This window comes from Gopherus evgoodei, chromosome 20, assembly GCF_007399415.2.
Source record: "Gopherus evgoodei ecotype Sinaloan lineage chromosome 20, rGopEvg1_v1.p, whole genome shotgun sequence".
NCBI lineage: Eukaryota > Metazoa > Chordata > Testudines > Testudinidae > Gopherus > Gopherus evgoodei.
Window position 1 is genome coordinate 2,939,612 of NC_044341.1, and position 24,570 is coordinate 2,964,181.

The 24,570-nt window shown below is 60.1% G+C and overlaps 1 protein-coding gene across 5 annotated transcripts in view; it reads right to left on the minus strand.

Annotated features, from left to right (window-relative positions):
• Positions 1-17,955, minus strand: part of MAP7D1 (MAP7 domain containing 1) — a 36,688-nt gene extending 18,733 nt beyond the window's left edge. For 4 of the 5 annotated variants that reach the window (XM_030539168.1, XM_030539166.1, XM_030539167.1 and 1 more), the window contains exon 1: positions 17,517-17,809. In XM_030539168.1, the coding sequence (XP_030395028.1) occupies positions 17,517-17,562 (46 nt within the window). In that variant the 5' untranslated portion in view covers positions 17,563-17,809. Of the gene's footprint in view, positions 1-17,516; positions 17,810-17,883 lie in introns of those variants that run through there. The other variant, XM_030539170.1, reaches the window with a different exon arrangement.
• Positions 17,956-24,570: the final 6,615 nt, after the last annotated feature.

Sequence of the window (24,570 nt, forward strand, 5' to 3'; positions counted from 1 at the left end):
GCTCCCAGGTGGGGGCTGAGGGTCCTGGATCCTCGGCTCAAAGTGGAGCCTGCCCCAAAACAGCACCACTCACAAGGGAAGGGGAGCACCTGGGGCTGGACACTGCACAACAGGAGGCAGGAACGCCCCCCCAGCTGACTGGGAGTGCAGTGCCCCATCCCTTCCCAGCGCTGGAGCGGGAGCACCCAGAACAGTGCCATCCCAGCTCCCCCAACATCATCGCTCCAGCCCAGCTCTGGTCCCAGCAGCAGAGACAGAGCCTGCGGCAAGTGCCTGCACACAACAATTGACTAATGCTGCAAGAATGTCCATGTGAGGCCGACGCATCTCCAGCAACCGAAGGCCGCCTCCCCCGCGCGGGGCCACCCAACGCCTCTCGCACCCCACCCGCTTCCACAGGAAGTGACAGACTGGGCCTGACCGGACAGACGTGCAGGCCTCTCCCAGGCCAGCGGGTGCGAGACAAAGCAGGGAGAACACCCCCCAACACACACACTGGGGGTTGCTGGGAGTCAGCAGAGAACGGGGCCGGCTCCTGCCCACAGCTACAGGAGGCCATTAGGAGGGCATCCCATGGGCCATTCGGCAGAGCTGGCAGGTTCAGCGCCGGTTCAGATGCAGGCTAGCAGGGGCTGCAGTTCAGGACCGAGGGAGTGAAGGTGCCATGACTCGTTTGCCGCCTGGGGTTCAGGACACTTCCCCCTCTGCTGGAGGTGCCCAGGTCCCTGCCCGTGACACCCCCAGAGACAAGCGAGAGGCATTGGCCCCCTCCGGCTGCAGCGGGGCCTGTGTGCGGGTTTGGAGACCACGTCTCCTTGGGAGCAGTTTATTTTGGCCCTGGTGTCGGGGATGCCCATGTCCACCACAGGAGCCAGGCAGGGGGTGGAGATGGGAGCAGGGCCTGGATCCGGGGCTGCTGCATTAGGGTGTCACTATGGAGCATCCACAGAGGAGTCCAACGGACAGACGGACAGACCCATAGGAAGGGCACGGACAGTGAAGCCAACACCTGTTCCCATAGACAAGCATTGCCTCAGCCTGCCCACCAGGCCCAGGCTGCCCCATTCACACCAAGGGGTCACAGCTGTATCATTAGGCAGCATGGCCAATGGGAAAAGTGCCTCCAGACATAGGGCCCTGGGGGAGGAGGCCCTCCAGATGCCAATTACCAGGCAGCAACACAGCCGGTGGCTGCACCATGGCCCCACGCCCACACCATGGCAGCAACATGGCCGGTGGCTGCACCGTGGCCTCATCAGCGCAGGCCCAGGAGGGAAGCAGCTGGGCAGTTTGGAAGGGGCCAGGATCCCGCAGCGGATTGGGGGGAGCGGGGCCTGTAGTGCCATGGGGTCCCTGGTGGGACGTGCCCGCAGTCCAGGCTGGGGAAGAGCGTGATGGCAGTGCCCTCCCAGAGCCATGGCCACTCCTGGGATGCCAAAGCCATGGTCAGTCCCTTCCCCCCACCCCTAACGAGGACCAAGAGCTAACCCGTCCATGCCAAGAGAAGAGGCAAAGCCACCCTCCCCCTCGAGGAGCTGGCCCTAGAGTTCTGCTCTGTGGCTAGGGTGGCTCATGCCTGCTCCATGCACCTGGGCTCGTTGATCCCCGTGACCCCCTCCCCCAAGCACAGGGCCCTCGCTTCACCAAGCGGGTCTCACCTCTGAGCACCTGAGCCACTCAATACAGAACTCAGCTGGGGCAAAACTTGCCAGCACTGGCCACCCCCACAGCTGGGAGGAGACAGACAGACATGCCACCCTGGAGGGGCACAAGCTGCACCAGCACAGGAAATGATTGAACCCACAAAGGGCCTTCACCATAGTAAAAAACTTAGCGAGCAGCTGGGCACGAACGGCTGCCTGTGTGTGCCAGGCAGAGGGGCATCGGCAGCGCCATGTATCGGGGGAGACTAGGGCTAGGGGGAGACTAGGGCTAGGACAGCAGCAGGGGCTGTGGGTCGGGAATGAGGGGCACTGGCAGAGGTGGGAGGAAGGGAGGTAGGGATTTGCTCTTGCTCACTGGCATTGCCTCCAACACACCCAAAGAGCCCTTCCCAAACAGGTACGTCCCTGACACACAGAAACCCATTTCCCCCATTGCAGGACCTGGACCCAGTCCCCGTGCCCACAGACACGACAGGGGAACACACCATCCCTGCCTCTGTGAGGAATTGCTCCTGCGTGTGCCTCTCCTGCCAGGCTGCTCCCACCCATCAGTCTGCATCAGCGTGGGCGCGTTACACGCCAGATCAAAGGGGCGTTTTGTTTACAAGGCAGCGGGTGTCAGTGCTGGCATCACAGCGCCAGGTTCCCAGCAAAGCTGCAGCACAGGCAACGTGAGCCGGATGGCTCCATGACTCACGGCCTCTGTGCAGCTGCACCAGCAGAGCTTTGGCCCAGCTTCTCACCAAGCTCAGCACCCTCCTGAGGGCTGGGTTCCTGGAGAGCTTCACCCATAGTCAGGCTTGGAAACGAGAGCTGAATTCTAGCAGCCAGCAGCTCCCCACGGGGACACCAAGAGCCAGCATCTCCAGAGAACCCAGCACCCAGTGTGAGCTGAACAGGGGCATCGAGAGCCACAGACCCAGCTCCCAAAATGTGGTGCCAAGGCTGTGGGTCAGTAACACCTCCCCACCCACCCCCAGCCTTCTGCTGCACTGTGTTCTCCAGCCACGGCTCAGAGCCGTGGGGCCAATCACCGTTCTCTAGCCGTTAGGTTTCAATGTGCCACGTTCTAAGGGCTGCCAGCACCTCGATCTCAAACTGCGAGGATCCTGCCTAGGCGGCCTGGCTTGGCCTCGGAGGGGTTTGGGAGCTGGGGTGGCTCCAATGGCAGTGGGAACCCAGCCCACACTTTCACAGCTCGTGAGATTTACTGCACTGTGTCCTTCCATGCCCCTGCTCAGAGAACGCGAGCACTCAGCAGCCCCTGCCCATTTACAGAGCAGCATACGGGGTAGTGCGAGAGAAAAGCCAGGCCATGCTGCAAGGGAACACACGCCGGGCACGCACCAGAGGGACAAACGCCACTTCCAGCCCATTCGCCAGCCCCAGAAGCGGGGCCAAGACTGGATCAGAACCAGGAGGGGGTGGAAACTGTAACCCGGCGTATTTGAGAAGTCTCAGGATGGGCGTGTGCCCGTTGTGGGGACAGGAGAGGCAGGCACACAGGCGTGTGTCTGTCCATCCATAGGAGTTTGCCTTCGTAACTCCCCATTCAGACACAGGCCTGCCAGGTTCGAGGGACTCATGCTCACACCCAGAGACTGACCCCCATGCCTGGCAGTCCAGCAGCAGTGACTGGGCCAGCCTGACCCTCGGAAAGCAGCTAATTCCCTGGCTGGGCTGACTGCAAAGCCACCGAATAATCACTTGGACTAAAACAAACAGAGAGCAGCCTGGCAAGCACAAGAAACCACTGCAGCAGCAGCCAGGGAGGGGCAGGAGAGACGCCCAGCTCCAGGGCCGAGTGCTGGCAGGGGGAGGTCACTTCAGGGCAGCCCAATCTCATCCTTGGCACATTTCCTCTTTTCCTGACCTCGCTTGCCTGTATCTAAAGGTCCAGTCAGTGCCAAGCTCTTCCCTGGCCCCCACGGCGATCCTCTCGCCACCGGGCACAGTGGGAGGGCACATGTGCAATGCAGTGTGGGCACACTGGGTGTGCAGTGCAGCTGTGCCATCCTTGCACACGCACAGAGCACCAGCAGGGTGCGTGGAGACACCGCTGCCCCATGGGGTCTCCTGGCCTCAGCCTGCGTTATGGATCCAGTATGGATGAGTGAGCCGCAGACGGCAGCTCACATGGGAACAGTTCAAAACCCCTCAGTAGGAAGTGCCAGTTATAAGCAAGCAGTTGTCAACTGATTAGCATCTATTAACCCTTTATAAATGTGACCTTAACACAGCGCATGACCCAGACCCCCGCCTCTGGCCAGACCCTGCTAATAGCATCCCTGGTGTGAAGGGCTGCCGGAGCCCTGTCTACACAAGGGCACCTGCCCAGGGAGAATCTTTCCTGAGCTTGTGGGTCACCCAGTCAGCTATGGCTCCGTGTTCCCAGCACGGGAACACACCGTGTCTGGGCTGGGATCCCAAGAACCCCACCGAGTGTGCCCCAGACGGGAAGGGACCAGGCCAGCAGAAACCAGGCACTGGGGGGCTCAAAGGCCTGAGAGCAGCTCTGCCTGCAGCCCAATACTGTCCCCACCCCGGCCCGCCAAAGGAGCAGGCTCCGAGCCCCAAGGAGCATGCCAGGTGCTAGCACAGTCTGGCTGTCGGAGCGAACTCGGGGCATCATTCAGCTGCTGCATGCGGAGCTGGAAGCTGGTGCCCTGCTCTGTTTCGGGGAGAGGGTCTGTGTTCAGCTCCCTGGGTGCTGGCTGTGTTTCTCCAGGGAGCCATCAGCCCCAATCTCCTCCAAGAGCCCATGGTAGCGGCAGCACCAGGCAGGAGACCCCAATGGGATCCTGGTGCTTGGGTCCCACAAGCCGCTGATGCTGCAGCGCATGGCACGGAAGGGCGACGCTGTGGTGACTGGTGAGCATTTGTGTGGGGACCAGCCCATTCAGACACACATGAGCACAGGGGCACGTGCATGCGGAGTCGTCGCTGTGCCCGGGGAAGCGAGGCCCCCTCAGCTCCAGGGCCACAGCCCTGCGTATCACAGCAGCATGGAGCCTCTCGGGGGGTTCAGACCTTGCACTCTAGACTGAACAGACCCTGATGTAACGGTTTGTAAATAACGGTCTGATCCGGCACTATCTAGCGCTTAGAGCAGGGCCCTGGGAGCCAGGACTCCTGGGTTCTGTGTTCCTAGTTCTGAGAGGACAGCGGTGTTTAGAGGTTAGCATGGTAGGGGGTGGGGGTGAGAGCCAGGACTTCCAAGTTCTATTCCAGAGTCTGCATGGCTACATGCCTCAGTTTCCCTATCTATAAAACTCACAGGACAATTGGGATGCCCAGCCAATGCTCTCAGATCAGTCTATACATGGAAAACTCCCAGCTGGGATGTGCTCCCTGCACTAGCAGTGGGGAGGCTGAAGTGCAGGCAGGCCTAGGGCAGTAGGCGCATGCCAAGCTGCACGGGAGGTGAGATGTGGCTGCAGAGCTGGCCCCTCCCTGCAGGGTGACGTAATGCACCCCGAGAGCCGAGGGCTGGGTAATGTTTGCAAAGCGCTCTGCAACCTAGGGCTGGACAGGGCCACTGAGACAGACAGACACAGGCACTGTATAAAGGGCCCCAGCCACAGCCAGGACAGGAGAGAAAAACAAATGCGCAAGGACCAGCCCTGGCTGGCTCCTGATGGCAGCACAGTGCAGCCGCAGGGCCAGGGCCTGGCAGGCCAGAACGACCCCCTGCCTTCTCGGCACTTTGGCCACAAAGGCAGCAAGCTGCCAGTCAGTATTTCTAAGCACAGACCCAGCCTGCGGCTGGCAAGGGGCCATTTGCACTAGCCCTGGGGCTGCCCAGTGATAGTGTCCCCAGGGATCCCTGAGACACCCCGCGCCACTGGCAGAGGCATGCTCACCCCAGGGGCTTTGAGAACAGTGCTGGCACGGGGAAGGGATGGCATCGCTTTCCAGTAGCAACTAAGCTCACAGCTGCAAGGGGCTCGTTCCAGGGGAGAACGTGGAAAAACCGCCTGTGATGGGCACCCCACCCGTGTCTCCTTCCACCGCATGCACGTCCCCCCCAACACAGGCTGCACCCTGCCTTGCAGTTCCTGCAGGGAGGCATCCTGGCAGGCAAGCCCAGCCCCTGGTCACTGCCAGGGCTGAGGATACAGAGGGAGGAGCGGGAGCTGGCAGCCTCATGGGTTCTTGGCTGTCTGGGCTGGACCAGCTCCATCCTGCTGCGCTGTAAGAACTGCCCCAGCCCTCTGCCCACAGCACTGGGTGTGTCTGAACAGTGCTCTGCCCAGTGCAACCCTGCAATCAACTGAACCAGCTCTGCCCACAGCCCCTCTTCCCCCTGCCATTGCACAGCAATGCCCCCTGGCCCCGTGGCAGCATCCCCCCAGTGGGGCAGGCAGGAGGGGGACCAGCGGGATCCCCCATCCTGGGGCTCGCGGTGCCCTACACAGCAGCTTGGCTGCTCCAACGGGTTAGACACACACGTGCATTTCCACCTGCAGCGGCAGTTCCAGTCTGACCTGTGCTAATGCCCCAAGCCCTCCAAGTGCCACCTGCAGCGATCCAGCCTCCGCTCTGCCCGCCTCGGAGCTAGCACGGAACCAGCCACCCCAGCACTGGCCTAGTGCACACAGGCTGGGGAGGGAGCCCAAGGGGGCCTGGCATGGGGAGACATGACATGAGCCAGAGACAGCCCGTTCACAAACCTGGCCTGTCCCATGCCCCCCTTCCACACACACTGCACCCCTTCTCTGCCGCCCCAAGGCAGAGCTGCTGGCACTTTTGGCTGCACGTGGAGCCAGATGTGGCAAGGAGACTCTGGCCATTTACAGGCCAGGGGGAGTTGAGGGTATCACCCCCTCCTCCTTCCAGGGTCCCAGCTTTCCGGGCACCCACACCCAGACAGCCCTCCATGGCCAAGCCAGAAAAACACTCTGAGAGAAAGGCGTGTCCTGCCTCACCCGGGGCCTGCAGCCACCAGATGAGGGAAAGCTTCAAGCCCAGGATGACGCCTCAGAACAGATGGCAATACTTTCCCAGATCCCCAAACGTGCCTAAGGCAAGGCCGGGGGTTGGGCGACTCTGCCCAACGCCCAGCCCAGTCAGGGTCCCCCTGCACATGATTTCCCTTCAGGCCTCTTGGACCTGCAGCCAAACCACCGTGGGCTGCAGAATTCGTGGGCTCAACAGGGTCAGGCTTGGCCAGTGGGCAGATGGGAACCCTCCTAGGAAAGCCCAGGCAGTGCTTCGGGAAGCAGGCTGGGGGGACGCAGTCGGGCGCTGACTCCAATGCGCCAGGGCTGCATGAGGCCAGGCCATGCGGCAATATTGGCTGTGCATGAGATAAGATGTAGCATGGGGACCAGGCTGCTGGTGGCCATTAGGGACCCCCAGCTCCCTCGCTTTCAGCTCAGCCTCCTGGGAGAGCCCACGGAGAACATGGTGCCACAGAAACAGGCCTGGAGGCGAGTTCCTGGCCCCCAACGGCTGCAGGTTGCAGGTCTGGGCCCTTGACACTGCAGAGAGCTCCCCTCCCTGCTGTGGGGAAGGGCATGGAGTCAGCGAGGCTAATGCACATCCAGTTAGTACCAGGCAGGCAGGGAACACCACCCCCTCACTGGGGCAGCACGGCAGAGCTGGGGCCACTAGGGCCCATCTAAGCCAGTTCACCGGCCAGGCCAAGACGCTTCCTGCAGCCCGTGACTAGGTGACCAAAGAAGCCAGAATTTCTTCGGCTGGGGCAGCGCCTGCGTCGACCCCTGAGCTGACCCAGCTGAGGCACAGCCTCGCCTCGCCCTGCCCCAGCCTGTCGCCAGCTGTCGCTGTCTCGTCCCAGCAGCTGCCCCGAAACCCGACGCTGTTTGTCTGCCAAGACAGCAGTCAGCGTGGGTGTCCTGCGAGCGGGGAGGGAATTCCAGAGGGGATGAACTCTCCCCACGCATGCGCAGAATCAGGCTCTCCCCCGTCCCTCTAGACACAGGTGTTTCCCATTCGCCTCGTGCAGACTGGCGATTCCAGGACATGCCAGGCAACTCCACACTTGCTGTGGTGAGCCCTTGGGCCCAGAGTGCCCCAACTCCCGCGGCTGGCATGCAGGGGGGGCATGGTGCTGAATGGCAGGGCCTGCTTGCTCCCAACTCGGTGGTGTTGGCGGACAGCAGTAGGGATGCTCAGGACAGGCAAAGTGCTGCTGTCAAAGCCACTGGGGCAAGGCAGGACACACACACCCCTGCAGCCAGCTCACAATCCTGCCATCACCACAGCACAGAAGAACCTGGGGGCATCTCTGTTGGCGAGGCCTCGTCTACACTAGGCGAGAAAGCACTGCAACAAGCCAACTGGAGGGACACTTTGCTCTCTCCGGGCACATGCCACAGGTCCATGCACACGTGTTGCCCCAGGCGTCTGATGAGCGCTGGCAGGGGTGCCCTCCTGCAGGGCCCCCACCAGAGAGATGGAGCTGGGCACAGGCCTCACAGCTAAGCAATGATCAGGCCCCCTCCTCTGCTGCCTGCACTCCCCATGCCGCCTCGCTCCGGGCCCCATGGCAGACACAAACACATGCAGCTGAGCAGGTCACGGGGGCTTAGCCTGGTAACATGGGGCAGCTGCTCAGAGAGGCTGAGAAGCACACTGCTAATGGACTGGATGCTCGCTGGGACCCCTCAGGGCTGGGCTGTCCTGAGGGTCAAGGAGGGGCCTTGGATCCCTCCTGAGGATGGAGGGGCATGGCACCCCTGGCCTGGCTGCTGAGCTCTGCCCCAGCAGGGTGTCTGCTGGAGGGGATGGAGGCACTTTCCCAGGGCTCCGCTGGGAGCTGCCAGATAGAGAAAGGATCAGAGCATCACCCGTCCCCACAGTCCCGGGGCCCTGGCCCTGCCCCTTCCCAGGCCTTTGGGCTGACGTCACTTGTCCCTAGCAGGCTGCAGCATGCCAGGCTGGGGTCCCTGTGCCCTCACCCGGCCCCACTTTCCACCAGTGTCTCTTCTAGCGTCAGCAGCTTACGCAGGGGAAGATCCAGGCTTCACACACGCCTGGGCCCAGCAGAGCTCTGAGCTAACGCCCTTACCTAGCACAACAAGGGCAGGGCATGGTGGTGACGCCAGGCCTGGCCCCGAGCCAGGGGCCGCAACTCACCGGCTTGCTTCCCTTCGTCCCCAAGCAAGGCTGATCCTGAAGAGAGGGCAGCCCAGTCACAGCCCCTGCCTTCCTCTGCACTTGGGAGTGGGAGATACACCAGGACTCCAGCTTTGGCCTTGGCTCCCTTCAGAGCCACGGCGCAGAGCCCAGCCCACATAACACTGCCCACGTCACTGAGGCCACTGCCTCGTTGGTCCTGGTGCTCCCCCAGCTCTGCCGGTGCCCACCTCTTCGACTGGAAGCACCTTGGGGCTTTGTCGTCTCTGTATCGCACCTAGCGCAGCGAGCTCCTGGGTGCTGCTGGAGTGCAAATGAACAGCAATCTCTGCTCTTGTTTCACGTATGCCTGGGCACTGCCTGGCCAACCCCAACCCCAGCAGCCAGTCACGAGCCTGTGGAAAGCCCAGCCTATGGCATTGCCTGCCAGAGCGGGGGAGAGGGAGAGGAAGAGCCAGAAGTCGCCGCTGGATGCTCCGGCAGCCCAGAGTCAGGCGGGGCAGAGGCTGAAGAAAACCGAAGCGGAGCTAACTCCCAAGCATCTGTGGGTCCCCAGTCTCCATCTCAAAGGGCTGCCCTCAGCTCCGTGAGTCCCTTGGCTGCTTGTGCAGCACTGACACAGCAGGGCCCTGGGGACCCAAGTACAAAAGCAGCCATCCTACGGGTACCTGCGATCTCCCAAGCAACACTGCAGGACAGGCGATATCCCCGGGGGTGCACACGTGCACGGGCTGATGGCACCAGCGCAGCTTTCCTGGGAGGGTCTTTCTTGTGTAATCTGCTGCTGACTCAGCTCCCTGAGCTGCAACCCCTAAACTTGCTTAGCTCATCCACAGCTCATGGGGAGCCTCTCGCAGCCGGTGGGGCGGGGTGTCAAGTCTCTGCATGTACACAGCTGGGGTGGGATGTCGCCAGCAGGTTCCCAGTTACCGGGCAGCAGGTGGGCAGCCCAGCATTGAGCCAGGCAAAGGAAGTTAAAATGCCGCTTTCCAGAGCCCATCTGTGCAGCGTGCAGTCCACAGCCAGCTCGACGTGGGCTTTGGCAGCTCCCTATCCAAGGCCATACAGCGGCGCAGAAGGACCCCCACCCGAGAGCAGGCTTCCATGGAGGGTGGACAGAGAGGTCTGCCACCGGCTGCCAACGCTCATTTCCAGCTGAATGCTGCCATGCTGGATACCGCTGCCAAGGGCCTGGATGTGGGGCACGAAGAGGAGCCAATAGGGAATTCAGCTGAATGCTCAGGTCAGTGCAGCTGGTTACTGGAAGATGCGCGAGCTGCTGGGGTTGACTCTTGTTGCTCACGGACAACAGGTTGCAGGGTTAGGCTGTTTGAGGCAGAATTTGAACAAAGAACCCAACGCTGAGAACCTGGGTAGCTAAGCAGTCACCTTGCTGGGCCCGGCAGAGCTCCTGTCCCTTGAACAGAGGGATTCTGTTCCTCTGGGCAGAGGCCAAGTAACAAAGCTGCCTCGGGCATGAGGCCATTGGTGTGTCGCTCCCTCTCGGGTTAGCACAGCTTCTGCCCAGGCCACTCTCACAGCTCGCAAAGGGCCAACTCCTACCCCAGCTCAGCACATCAGGGCACAGCAAGTGCCTCTGAATCCGGCCGCTGGCCTGTACCCCATAGTCCAGCCCCTGGCAGACGCACCTGGGCTCTTCCCTCGTTGAGGAGCATGCGGGGCTGGAGAAAGGCACCCTGCTGCCTGCCCCAGGAGAGGGGTCCCCTCCCCATCCCCAGCAGGGGTTCAGCATGGGGCCACCTCCTCTACCCCCACTCGGGCCAATGTGTCTCAATGACTCAGAGAAAGCCCTCTAGCAGGTAAGGGATGGTGCAATCTCTGCAGCTCATTCAATCCTTGGCCTCCTCACTGCAATGGCCAACTAGGGTCCATTGCCTGAGGCACCCACAGAAACCTGGATCATGTTACACAGGTCGGACCGTCATCAAGTGGGAACGACTGCTGGTCACTACTAACCTTATGTCAGATTGGAACCAGCACCCTAGAGAGGAAAAGCCCCCATCCCATTCCCCGCCTCTGAGTCAGCCAGCCCCTGCCCAGGGGCTGGATCAGAGCCAGGACCCCTAGAGGGGAAAGCCCCCGGACTCCATTCTGCAGCCTTCCTGTCTTCCCACGGGATGATCAGGAGCAGCGGAGCGTGTCTCAGACATGCTGCAAAGCCACACACCCAATTGCTCACACACACGCAGCTTCCGGAGGATTAGCATGAACAACTGTATCCGTCACACCTGGATGACAGCACCTGAGATAGTAACTAAGCAGCCCGCGCCCGGCGCAGCTCCTGGCAGGTACAACTGCTCCTCTGCCCACAGCGCCACTCACGCCCACCCCATGACAGCTCAGAGCTGCAGGCCTGCCTGCCCTACAGCAGGAAGCCATGGCCGACCCAGAGAGCAGCCACCACAAGTCTGAGGGCAAAGAGCTGAATGGAGTCCCTGCCCTTCCTTGCCAGCCCAGCACAGACAGATACCACACAAAGGGGCACTCATGACACAGAGACTGCAACCCTCCCCCATCATTGGCATGGGCTGGCAGCACCTGGGCTCGGTGCCCAGGGGAAGCCAACATCCCTCCAGCATCGTCTTCCAACACTCAGAAATGAAAACTGGGCTGCTCCCGTTGGGGTCTGGCTCCCAGCTGCCCTGGGGCATGAAGGGGGTGCAGCAGGTACAGCCCCAAGCCCTGAACTTCCCCTCAGGCCTGGCAGGGGAACTGCAGCTGGGTTTTTGAATATCCACAGACCATGCCCCCAGTACCTTCCCCAGCATTCATTCATCCTCCCAGCACAAACAGGGCAGGGGTGGGGTGTGGGTGTGGGTTGGGTTTAACCCTTCCCCTGCACTGTTTGCACCAGAGTCCTCAGGGCCCATGAGAACCCAAAAGCTAAACAGACTGGAACCAAAGGCTGAAGCTTCCCAGCTCTCCCCAGACTCTGGCAGGGGGTTGTCCAGATGCCCTCTCCAGGTCAGCAGCCTGCATTTTAAGGGGCTCTCTGCTTCCTACGGTGCCCATCACATTTCTGCTTGCTCCTTATTTGGGGGATCTGGGAAGGTTGTTCTACCCAGCACACAGAAGCCTGCTGAGCTGTCACTGAGCTTAGGGGAGAAACAGACACTGCCCCAAAGACCTTCCTAACCCTAAATCGACCTGCAATAGGGTAAGGGAGGCCGCACCACAGCAAGGGGCCTGCCGGTGTGGGGTTGGGGACCACCCAGGAGATTTAGGGTCCATTGCTCTACAGACCAACCCAAAAGAACTTGTTCTAAGATGAGGATGCTCTGAGGACCATTGGCTTCAGCCAGCTCCCTGTCCCCCCCGTGGATAACCTGCTGCATCCCTACAGCTAGTGGCGCACCGGAACAATCCTTGAGGAGCAAGGGAGGCCTGCTTGCGGGGCAGGAGCTGATAATACTTCGCTGCAGTGGTGACCCCTGCCCACCAGCGCCAAGGCAGAGCAGCCATGCTACAAGGCAGTGCCCCGGATGTGGAGCGAGGCGTGACAGGGGAACTCAGAGAGGGAGGATCTCAGGGCGGTGCTGGGATGGGGCCTCGGGTTGTTTCCAATTCATTTAAAAATAAACATAAAGGAAAATGGTCAGAGAACCTGAGCTGCTTTCAAGCCCCATGCCTATATCTGCACTAGACCGGCCCCGAGTCAGCGCTAGACCCCCAGGGCACGCTCTGCGACTTGACACCCATCAGGCTAGTGACAGCAGCTGGGTAGGAGGAAGTGCCTGAGGACCAGGGACACCCTGAGCAGCAGCAGCAGCTTACAGCATGGGCAGAACTGCTAGTAGACCTCGGTGAGTTGGGTGCTGAGCTCTGAGAAAACCTGCCCATCAGTGCCACATGGCTGCTGCTGGGCGCTTTTGAAAGTCTGGCCTTTGTCCCAGTGCCTAACTAGGAGCTCAGCTCCTTCCAGAAATCAGGCCTAGCAACCTCATTTGCAGAGGTGCTGAGCATCTGCCACTCCCCTTGACTCTAACTGGAGCAGGAGAGCCCAGCACCTCTGTGAATGAGGCCACTGGCGTTAACCCCTAGGTCGCTAGCAGGACCCAGCCTACAGAGCCTGATTTCACCCAGCGATTAGGCCGGCCATTTCCCCAGCGCAGGGCTCTTGCCCCATGCCGGAGTCAGTGCCTCGCAGAGCTCTCTGGAGTGAAAGCTGCACTAAGGCTTTTGGACAATGCACTCCAGGGCTGACACGCTGCATTTCTGCATGTTACATCGCCCAGAAAAGCAATCGGGCTGGCCTCGGCCAAGCCCAGGCCTCCACCCCACGCCACCCCTTCTTCCATTCTCTCCCTGACCTGGCTTCCTCCAAAGCCCCTGCCTCGGCTGATGACCCAAGGTCTCTGCATTTTGGGCCACCAGTCCCAATGGGAAGAGGAAAAAGACCCTACAGAAAAGGCCTGCGCCCGCTCTGTCCTTGCCCTTGGCCGACCTCACCCAGCTGCTTGCATTTAGCTACCATCTCTCTGCTGATGGCTCCACAGAGCAGCCCTTCCTTGCCCTGTCCTAGATCTGTGCCACTAGCACCCTGGCTGGCTTGCTAGGGGACATGGTGAACCTGTTGTTCGTCTGCCAAGCCCTGTCCAGGTCAACTGGAAGATGCCCAGCCCTCCCCTGCAGGCCAGCCAGCTCGAGGCCAGCCAGAGGAGTGTAAACACCTCGGCCAGGTGAAATTCCAGCCCCACTGAAGTCAATGGCAAAACGGGTTGAGCTGGGGCCAGATTTCACCCCGTGTTTCCTTGTCCCCATGGGCTCAGGGCTGTTTCACGCAGCCAGAGCAATGGGCAGAGACAGGGCGATTCCACTCTCCAGGCAGTTTGGACTGACCAAAATTAACAGAAAGGGGGAAATGTTTAAACAAACCCCTTTCCACCAGAAATACAAACTCACTGATATTCATGCCAGGCTTCAGAGAGACTCATTCTGCAAACACAACTCGATAAAATCCGATAAAGAGCTAACTTGTCCCCAGGACTGAGGCATGCTGCAAACCCGTTACATCTTCCAGAGGCTTAGCACCTGGATCTCTCTCCCTCCCTTCCCCCACCCCATTCCCATTGTTTTCTTGCTAGAAGATTAACAATAAACTAGCTTCCCAATATATTGGTGGGACACAAAAATCCCTTGGGTGTCTGGCAGCAGGGCACTATTCCCAGGGATGGGCAGGGAACTTGCCCCCAGCCAGTCAGAGCACACGCACACACCGTCAGGCACAGGACATCATCACCAGGAGGGAAAGAACAGTTCTGCTCAGCTATAAACAACGGAAAGCCAGGCCCATCGGAGGAGCCGAGAGCCAGGCCCAGACAATACGTCTGCAGTTTTCTGTTTAAACACAGTATTTATCAAACGCTGCAGGGCCCCAGGGCTGCAGCTCAGCATTTAAGGCTGGGAGCTCTGAAAGGTCCTGGCTCTCTTTCCCCTGCCAACACTGTCCTCCCCTCCCCCGAACGGCCACCACAGGCCCTTGCAGACTCAGGCCTCCATGAATCACAGCAGCTGTCCCTCCCACTCCTGCAACAGGGCATCAGGGACTGAGGGGGAGGGGGCTGCCCGGCCTTCCCTCTTCCTCCATCAGTGGAAAGACAGGCCTGCCACAAAGCCATGCTTAGTCACAGTACTGCCCTGCCTGCACCCGGAGATACCAACACAGACAGGGCCAAAGAGCATTTGGCTGGGCCCCTTAGAGAGACTCGGAGCCAAAACAAATCCTGGCTCCTGCAGACTCAGCTCCAGCCAGCCGCTGCCCTCCCTCCGGCTGCCCAGGAGCAAGAGAATCCAGCAGCGCTGGGCAAAGCTGCAGCTTCAGGCCTGGCTGCTCCTGTGACCCAGCAGGGAGATGGTAAACCCCTGGCCGGGGGAGAGCTGCACTGCACCTGGGAATGCCATGAACCTGCCCAGAAATGCAGCAGGAGGCAGCTACTCGTGGATGTTGCATCCTCAGCATCTGTCCCCCAATTGTCCTCCCACCCCGCAGCCACCATGAAAGGCCTTTTGCCTTCCCACTCATAAGACCAGCCTCCCGCTTTCCTCACCAGATCTAGGAGGCGGCTATGCTGCACATGTAACCATGCTGGGGGAACCCGGTTATGGGCTAACACACCATTGCATCCTGTGGTGTAGACAGGACCTGACAGTGTTTTAACCATGTCTCCAACCAATCCCAGGGTCTGGACAAGCTGTAGCACAGTTCAGGGACACAGTGAGCTCCACAGCAAGATGGAGCAGTGTCAGAAGGCAGGCGTGTTGTACCCAGGTTGCCTGACACTGCGGAAGATCTGGGAAAGCTGCAGAGATGGGTACTGTGGCACTCAGCAGAGACCCAACAGCTAATCACACGGATGCCAACCAAGCTCTGAGTGGGACTGGCTCAGCTCTGCCCTCAGCCAGAGCAGGGGTATGAGGAGCAGCGCCAGCGCCAGCACACAAACGGGGCAGGGCAGGCACAGAATCCCCTGCAGGTGCCTGCTTCAGTTCTGGATTTCATGAGCCAGTAGATGTGCCCTGCACCCTGTGTGCCAGGGGGCTGAAGCTGCTGGCATTGGGGAGGGGCCACTTGTGCAGGGTAGGAGAAACCTAGTGATGAGGAAGAATAAAATTAACACCCCCTTCACTCCAACTCTGCTCCTGAAGAAATGGGGGCCAGCAGGCAAGAGGATGAGACCTGGGGGAAGAAATTCAGCTGACCTGTGTCAGTGCCACCCTCCTCAGGCCTGGCCCATGCCCCTACCATGCGTCAGGGCTGGAGACACATGCCAGTGATGCCCTCGGGCAAAGGGAAAGGAGGAGCAGGCAGGTCCTGGGGGAACACTGGCCTGACCCACAGCAGTCCCAATGCCCCCTGCAGCTCAGTGGGCAGAGGAGCAGCACAGTGGGGGACCAGGCACACCCAGAAACACCAAGATCTGCCCTCTTTGCACTGCAAGACCGAGGCTGCTACTGTCTGGAAAGGTCTCGTCAAGGGCAACGTCTATCTTGCAGCCACTTGAGTGAATCTAATTAGATCCTAGAGGCTGCAGGCTTGGTCATCTGTGGGCCTACTGAGACCACGTTAGCTCCTTTCCTCCTGCTCCCTAAAACTCCAGGGAGGGGGCACTGCCTTCCCCTGGACCCTCCATTTCAACTGGGTCTATCTGCCTGCCCAGTTGGGCCTTCATCACCCCCCAGTGAAAATGAACACATCATTCACAACTGGATGGTGAGGAGACCTCTCTGGAGAGCCTGAGGCTTGTCAAAATGCCCTGAGCTCTGCGGAGCTCGAATGCCCGCAGGAGCTGGTCGTTCAGAGGGACCCATACCCCCAGGGGCCCAATTCTCCCTGAACCTTGCTTAGACTTGCCTGTTTCCCCAGAGCGACTTCTGATTTATGCTGTGATGGGCGAGCGCAGAATCAGGTTCCCTCTGGCACCATCTGCTACTCAGGCGCCAATTCTCCTGGTGTAAATCATCACAGTCCCACAGCCCCCACGTCCTGGTCAATGTATCTGGCCTGTTCATTCCAATGGGAGCTGCATCCATTCACACCAGCTGAGGGGCCTAGACTGCAGGAGTCACTCCCAATTTGTATCAGAGGGATACCCATGTTAGTCTGTACCCACAAGAACAACAAAGAGTCTGGTGGCACCTTAAAGACTCACAGATTTATTTGGGCATAAGCTTTCGTGGGTAGAAATCCAGACATGGTGTTTTACCCATGAAAGTTTATGCCTAAATAAATCTGTGAGTCTTTAAGGTGCCACCGGATTCCTTGTTACTCCTGATTTTCAGAGCCCGGTGTCTCTGTGCCCCAGCCCGGTTCAGTCACGTCTGGGCTGCAAACACTGCAGGGCGAGGCTGACGTCCTGGGCCTGGCCTAAATTAGGACATCTCTGGGACCTGGCTCCAAAACAGCTGCCGTCTGCTTCTGCTGGGGGAAGATTCCAAATCGCCTCCGTGAAACCCCAGGCCCAGGACTGAATTCAGGGGTTTCTACCCAGCTGGAGGAGGGGCTGTGCCCCCCCCCATTCCCTCCTCCAGAGAAGGGGTCTGAGCACCCCCCCCATTACCCCTAGCACAGAAGCCCCCGGACGGGCAGGTCTGGGCGGCGGGGAGCCGGGCCCGGGCGCAGCGTGGCGCACCCCCGGTTATTCACACTCCGCAGCCCGGCTGGGGTCCCCGTCCCGCCCCGCTAGCCTGGGCGAGTGACTGTGCCCAAGGCCAGCGGCCGCCTGCCCCCCCCCAGCAAAGGCGGCTGGTGCCAGCCAGCAGAGGCGCGGGGAGAGATGCTCCAGCCTGGGCCCGGCGCTGGGGAGGGACCCGCGACTTCAGACCCGATGATCTCTCGGCTCCCGGAGCTCAGGGAGGCGGCCAGGCCGGGAACCCCCCCGGGGAACTCCCCCGGCACCGCCACGAGCTTCCGCCTTCCCCACCCTGCGAGCGGGACCGGGACCGGGACCGGGACCGGGCCGCGGGGAAGGGCCAGAGTCCCGGGCACGTCCCGGCAGCGGGGGGGGGGTTAACCGCAGAACCTCCCGCTGGAGAGGGGCCGGGGCGCGCCGCACAATGGAGCTGCGGGGCGGGGGGGGCCGGCTCCGACCGGACGCTGCTTTCGCCTCCCGGGCTGCAAACCTCCTCCCCCCCCCCCGGGGAGGCTGGAGACCAACCAGTGGGGGAGGGGCGCGAAGTATCTCCTGACCCCCCCCCCCATGCTGCCCAAGGGCCCGCGCAGCTATTTACCCTGGACTCGGGGCCGCATCGCCTCGGCCTCCGGCCGCCGCTCCATGCCGTGCGGGGGAGGGCGCGGCTCGCTCTGTTGTGCCCCCCCCGCACACAGCAGCGGGATCGGACACGAACCAGTCACGGCTCCGCCTGGCTCCGCCGCAGGCTCATCCCGCCCCGGATCCAACCCAGCCCCTTCCAGGGGGCGGAATCAGCCCCGGCTCGTTCCCGGTGCCTGCGGGGAACGGGACGCGGGGCCCCGGGGGGCGCAGCCCGGGGACCGAGACTCCCCCAGCAAAGGCCCCCGCCGGCGGCAGCAGCAGCGAGCCCCGGCGCTATTCTGCAGCCAGCCGGTCCCTGCCCGGCCTCCCGGACAGGCCCCTACCATGTCTGCACGCCCAGCCGAGAGGGGGGTCTCCGCCTCGCCCCGGGAGCGGCCGGGGGCAGGGGGCGCCTGCTCTGGGGCGTGGGGTGGTCACAAATCCTCTGCGCTGCGCCGAGGGCCGGCGCGCCCCGGGCTCCGCGCTGGGTGCTCGGCGCGGGAGCGCAGGGGCCCGGGCAGCTCAGTCTCCCCCCCGCCTCTTGGTTGTGTCCGGCAGCGCGCTGAGACTATCTAGGGAGAGTTGGGTTCTTGGGCGAGCCCTGGCTGGTGACTCACTTGGGAAAGGGAAGAAGGGGCAGGAGCAGCTGGGAGCGGGGTCCTTCAGTCATGGGGTACCCAGCAGGGGGATGCTGGGAGCAGGGGGGGTCCTTCAGTCATGGGGTACCCAGCTGGGGGATGCTGGGAGCAGGGGGGGTCCTTCAGTCATGGGGTACCCAGCAGGGGGATGCTGGGAGCTGGGGGGTCCCTCTGTCCTGGAGGTACCAGGCTGGGGGATGCTGGGAGCAGGGGGGGTCCTTCAGTCATGGGGTACCCAGCTGGGGGATGCTGGGAGCTGGGGGGTCCCTCTGTCCTGGAGGTACGAGGCTGGGGGATGCTGGGAGCAGGGGGGGTCCTTCAGTCATGGGGTACCCAGCCGGGGGATGCTTGGAGCTGGGGGGTCCCTCTGTCCTGGAGGTACCAGGCTGGGGGATGCTGGGAGCAGGGGGGGGTCCTTCAGTCATGGGGTATGCAGCTGGGGGATGCTGGGAGCAAGGGGGGTCCTTCAGTCATGGGGTACCCAGCTGGGGGATGCTGGGAGCAGGGGGGGGTCATTCAGTCATAGGGTACCCAGCCGGGGGATGCTGGGAGCTGGGGGGTCCCTCTGTCCTGGAGGTACCAGGCTGGGGGATGCTGGGAGCGGGGTCCTTCAGTCATGGGGTACCCAGCCGGGGGATGCTGGGAGCTGGGGGGTCCCTCTGTCCTGGAGGTCCCAGGCTGGGGGATGCTGGGAACAGGGGGGGGTCCTTCAGTCATGGGGTATGCAGCTGGGGGATGCTGGGAGCAAGGGGGGGCGTCTCTCAGTCCTGGAATACCAGGCTGGGGGATGCTGGGAGCAGGGGGGTCCTTCAGTCATGGGGTATCCAGCTAGGGGATGCTGGGAGCAGGGGGTCCCTCTGTCCTGGAGGTCCCAGGCTGGGGGATGCTGGGAGCAGGGGGGGGGGTCCCTCTGTCCTGGAGGTCCCAGGCTGGGAGATGCTGGGAGCAGGGAGTGGGTCCCTCAGTCCTGGGGATGATGCTAGGGTGAAGTAGTTTCCCTACCTAGCCTGTATGTTCACCTCCACGTCTGCCCTGTCTGTCTTCACTCTCCGCCTGCTGCTGGCTGTCCCTGTCACCAGCTGCAATGGGGCTATGGGGCTTATTACACACACAGCACCTGCCAGACCAGTTAGTTGCATTGACTGGAGTTTGAATCATCCTGCAGAGACGCTGGTTTCCTGACCAGGAATCACAATCCCAATTTTAATTTTTGCCTCTCCCTTGCTAAATTCTCTCCCCTCACTGCTCCCCGCCTGCACCCGGCTCTGAACACCAGCCACTTACTGACAGCTCTATTCTGAACAGCACTCAGCTCACCCTGCATTTCCCTTATACAAGGGGAAGGTGAGAAGGTGATGGGGATCAGGCCCTGTATCTCTCACCCACCACTGCAATGCAGCCCCCTTTGGGGCAGCCCCCAGCGGCTAGCAGCTGGGACCTCAGGTTCGTGTCTCTCCCAAGGCTGGGGTGCCTCCCTGTGCAGCACACCCTGGTGTTGGGTCTTGCTATCAGGTGAGCCTGCTCCTTGATGGGGCCCCCAGAGGCTTATAGAATCACAGAATATCAGGGTTGGAAGGGACCTCAGGAGGTCTTCTAGTCCAACCCCCTGCTCAAAGCAGGACCAATTCCCAACTAAATCATCCCAGCAGGGATGTCAAGCCTGACCTTAAAAACCTCTAAGGAAGGAGATTCCACCACCTCCCTAGGGAACCCGTTCCAGTGCTTCACCACCCTTCTAGTGAAAAAGTTTTTCCTAATATCCAACCTAGACCACCCACACTGCAACTTGAGACCATTACTCCTTGTTCTGTCATCTGATACCACTGAGAACAGTCTAAATTCATCTTCGGAACCCCCTTTCAGGTAGTTGAAAGCAGATATCAAATCCCTCATCATTCTTCTCTTCTGCCAACTAAATAATCCCAGTTCCCTCAGCCTCTCCTCATACGTCATGTGCTCCAGACCCCTAACCATTTTTGTTGCCCTCCGCTGGACTCTTTCCAATTTTTCCACATCCTTCTTGTAGTGTGGGGCCCCAAACTGACACAGTACTCCAGATGAGGTCTCACCAATGCCGAATAGAGGGATATGATCATGTCCCTCGATCTGTTGGCAATGTCCCTACTTATACAGCCCAAAATGCCGTTAGCCTTCTTGGCAACAAGGGCACACTGTCGACTTATATCCAGCTTCTCACCCACTGTAACTTCTAGGTCCTTTTCTGCAGAACTGCTTCCTAGCCATTCGGTCCCTAGTTTGTAACAGTGCATGGGATTCTTCTGTCCTAAGTGCAGGACTCTGCACTTGTCCTCGTTGAACCTCATCAGGTTTCTTTTGGTCCAATTTGTCTAGGTCCCTCTGTATCCTTTCCCTACCCTCCAGCATTTCTATCACTCCTCGCAGTTTAGTGTCATCTGCAAACTTGCTGAGGGTGCAGTCCACGCCATCCTCCAGATCATTAATGAAGATATTGAACAAAACAGGTCCCAGGACCGACCCCTTGGGGCACTTTGCTTGATACCAGCTGCCAACTAGACATGGAGCCATTGATCACTACCCGTTGAACCCAATGATCTAGCCAGTTTTCTATCTACGTATAGTCCATTCATCCAGCCCATACTTCTTTAACTTGCCGTCAAGAATACTGTGGGAGACCGTATCAAAAGCTTTGCTAAAGTCAAGGAATAACGCATCCACTGCTTTCCCCTCATCCACAGACCTAGTTATCTCCTCATAGAAGGCAATTAGGTTAGTCAGGCATGACCTGCCCTTGATGAAGCTATGCTGACTGTTCCTGATGACCTTCCTCTCCTCTAAGTGCTCCAGAATTGATTCCTTGAGGACCTGCTCCATGATTTTTCCAGGGACTGAGGTGAGGCTGACTAGTCTGTAGTTCCCCGGCTTGTGCACGGCAAGTTGTGGTGCTGTCACAAAGGCCCAGGGAAGAGGGGTCAAGGTAGGTGCAACATGCTGCCAAAGTGACCAGGCTGGTCATGAGGGGAGCAGGGAGTAAACCCACAACCCGACTGCACCAATAATCATCCTGCCCGTCCCAAAGGGGGAAGGGACTGCTCCAGGTAGCAGCTGGATCCTGGACGTTTGTCCGTGCCAGGTCTCCTGCTTCCAACCACAACCTAGTCACAATTGTGGCTTCTCACACTCAGCGGAGGCCAGAAAGCTCTAAGAGGGGCCGATGGACACAGCTGGCTCAGAGAGGCATCACAAGAGGTAACAAGCCTTACTGTCCCTACATCACTGACCCAAGTACACACCAGGTCAGCAGCAGCCTAAAGTCATTACCATGTGATGGCTGTTTGGCCAGGGGCCCTGCGTGCGATGAGCTTCATCGGTCTCAGTCCTGTTACTAGTGGGACCCCCACAATATCCCCCCCCCTTGTTGGGGCTGGTGGCTGGGTCCTGAAAACATGCAGGGCCTAAATGAGAGCTTGTGCTTGGCTATTTTAATTAGTTTGCAGCTAACGCGATGCTGCATGCCAGTCTAGATGCTCCCGGACACATTTCTGGTCATGTTCTTTAACTCAAGTTAAAACAGGAGCAGAGTCTCCTCCAGAGGTACCCTTCACTTTCCCTGGAGCTCTGTACTTGGCACTGCCTGGGCCTGCACCGGAGAGGAGAGAGTTCAATCCAGCATGAGCACCCCTCAAACAGGTAGAGGGAGCATCACCGGGCTTTCCAGCTGGCCCCCTCGCCCCCAGTCTAGCACTCGCTCGCTGGGCTCTGTCCCGCCCGGCCATGCCACCAGTACAGGTCCCTTTGGGCGTATGGAACTGGGGGTGGAGCAGGGTCACTGGGACGTGGGACTTTAATGAAGCAGCTCCTGGATGTTTTTTGCTGCAGCCCAGGGGTCAGATACTTGCAGGGTGTAAATCACTGATTTTAAGGGGGTGACAGATTTGCATCAGCTGAGGCTCTGGCCCAATGAGAATGACTCAATGGGCACTACCCTGCACACCCTGTCACACCCAGCTTGTCTCTGACTTCGGCACCAGGAGGGCTGCTCATGTTTGCTGGCCCCATGCACACTGCTCTGGGTGGACGCTCACAGCAGCGCTGTATAACAGTTGGCTGGAGAAGGAGCCACCTCCGCTACATTCTGCCTGCAGAACCTAATTACCCTCATTGGAATCCAGCCAGGAATGTGCAGAATAAAGTGAAAGATTAAAAAAAAAACAACACCCACTAGCGCCTTCAATCTGTGTTTTGAAGCTGCCAGTGGCTCAGTGGGATCGGCCTATTGATTGTGCTGCAGGGGTAGAGCTGTGCTCAATAGGCTGCTTGCCTGGCCCAGGGAATCGTTAGATTCAATACATTATTCAGCTAAACTGCCTGTGGCTCTTTGAGGTCAGATTATCAACTGGCAGCATTGTGGGGGGATTAGCAGCATCTCGCTGGGGACTGCGAATTCCGGCGCTATTTGCATGTTTAAGGAGGGCTCCGGTGCCAGCACTCGGATGTGCGGGCAGGAATCCGGCAGCAGGGAGGAGCTGGGGGAAGATGGGGAAAGCAGCCCATCCGGCGTGGAAGCCAAGGGGGCTTGGGCAAGGTGGATGGATGCAGGGACATGGCCTGCTGCTGCTTGGGGTCAGTGGGGAAGTCGGGGCTCAGTAGCTGGTGGCTGCTCTGGGGTTCAGGGCTTCGCTCCCCTATGGGATCCGCAAACACAGGGGCTGCCACCACCATTATCACATGCTGACCCACATGGTCAGAAGCAGCAATGGGGAATAGACTGGAGGAAACAGTCCCTTCCAGGAGAGGGAGCTGATGGGCTTCCTGGTCACTAGCCTCTGGGATCAGCCCATTGCCCAGCAAAGTGCATCCTTCCTTTAGCCAACTGGCTGCCCATCAACGAGGAGCAATTTAGCAATAACGAGCTTTGCCTGTAATTCGATCTTCTGTCCTCACCCTGCCATCACCCAGAAGAGCAGGGCCCTATCTTTATCGAGCTCTCAGAGCCAGGCTGTCTGTCTCGACCCGCTACCAAACAGTTTACCCAAACCCTCCCCTCTCCGGGAATGCCAGGAGTGACTCAAGGGCCGTGGAGCCTGGTGGCCCCAATGAGCTGGCTAACCTGGGGCCAGTTTGGCAAGAGCAGGAAGCCGAGGGCTGCGCCCGGAGTGCCAGGAATGGAATGCGGGGCAGCTGCCCGTTCAGAGGGACGGCCCCGCAGATCCCACTGGGCAGCATCCATTTTGGCTGCGAGTAGAGCAGAGCATGCTGGGATCCAGCCCTCTCTGCTAGTGTCTGCCTTGACAAGGAGGGAGAGGAGGCCATGAAGCTGAGTGCCAGGCGCAGACAGCCTGCACTGCAGGAAAGGCTGGCATGGGACAGAGCCCATCCAGCCTGTGCTCGCCAGGAGCCCTTCCTGGGCTCAGCTCCTTGGTATATTGGTGCTGGCAAGGCTGGTCTTGCCTGTCAGGGCAATAAAGACACTGACACTGAAGAGTGACTTGAAAGCAAGAGAGTGGAAGGGAGGCGGCCGTGGCGTGGGTAGGATTGCTAAGCTGAGCTCCTAGTCCAGGGCTGAGCCCAGCTCTTGGCATCCCGTTCCCAGCCCTGGGGCTTTTCACCCAGCTCAGCACAGTGCTGAGGTTTCCCCGAAACCCCATCTGGCCTCTCCCTCCCGGCTGACTCCACACTGAGGAATGTTATACGACAGAAGGGGAGTGAAGGGAGCCGCTCAGCCCGATCCTGGAGAGGGGCAGCTGCGTGCCAGGAGTGCGTGGAGCTCAGGCACAGAGCCTGGGGGCAGCTGGGCAGCTCCCAGCCAGCCTGTGCCCCCGGCAGAGCCCCTGGGGCAGAAGGAGACAGATGCGAACGGGCTCACACAGGCCCCTGCTGGTGGGTTTGGCGTGGGGGGGAGTGCTCTCAGCATCAAGGAGCAGGAGGCACAAAGGGGGCAGGATCCTCCTCACCACATGCTGGCATCATGCTCAGAATAAACCTGCAGACACTTGGAGTGGGAGGGGGAAATCAGCCCAAAATATCCAGGGGACAATTTCCCAGTGGCTCTGCTACTGATCGGTCCCCTATCCACCAGTCAGAGCTCCAGTGCCCCACTGGCTGGGGTGAGCAGGGGTACAGTGGACTCAGGAGGGCAAACAGCAGCCAGTAGGGACGGGGACGCTGCTTTCCAATGCCCAGCGGTGGCTCACAAGGTCAGAGAAGTGCCAGGTCAAGCAGGGCAGGATTGTTCCCTATGCCCAGCCTGGCTTTAGAGGAGGACCCTCCCCATACACCAACAGGGCAGCTCCCAGAAAGGCTGGGTAGCTACCGTCTTTGCCCAGTCAGCCCTGGCTGCAGCCACTGGCTCTGCATGACTGAGTGGCCCAGCGAGCCACTGTATTGTCACTCCCCTTCCGGGGGTCTCCAGCA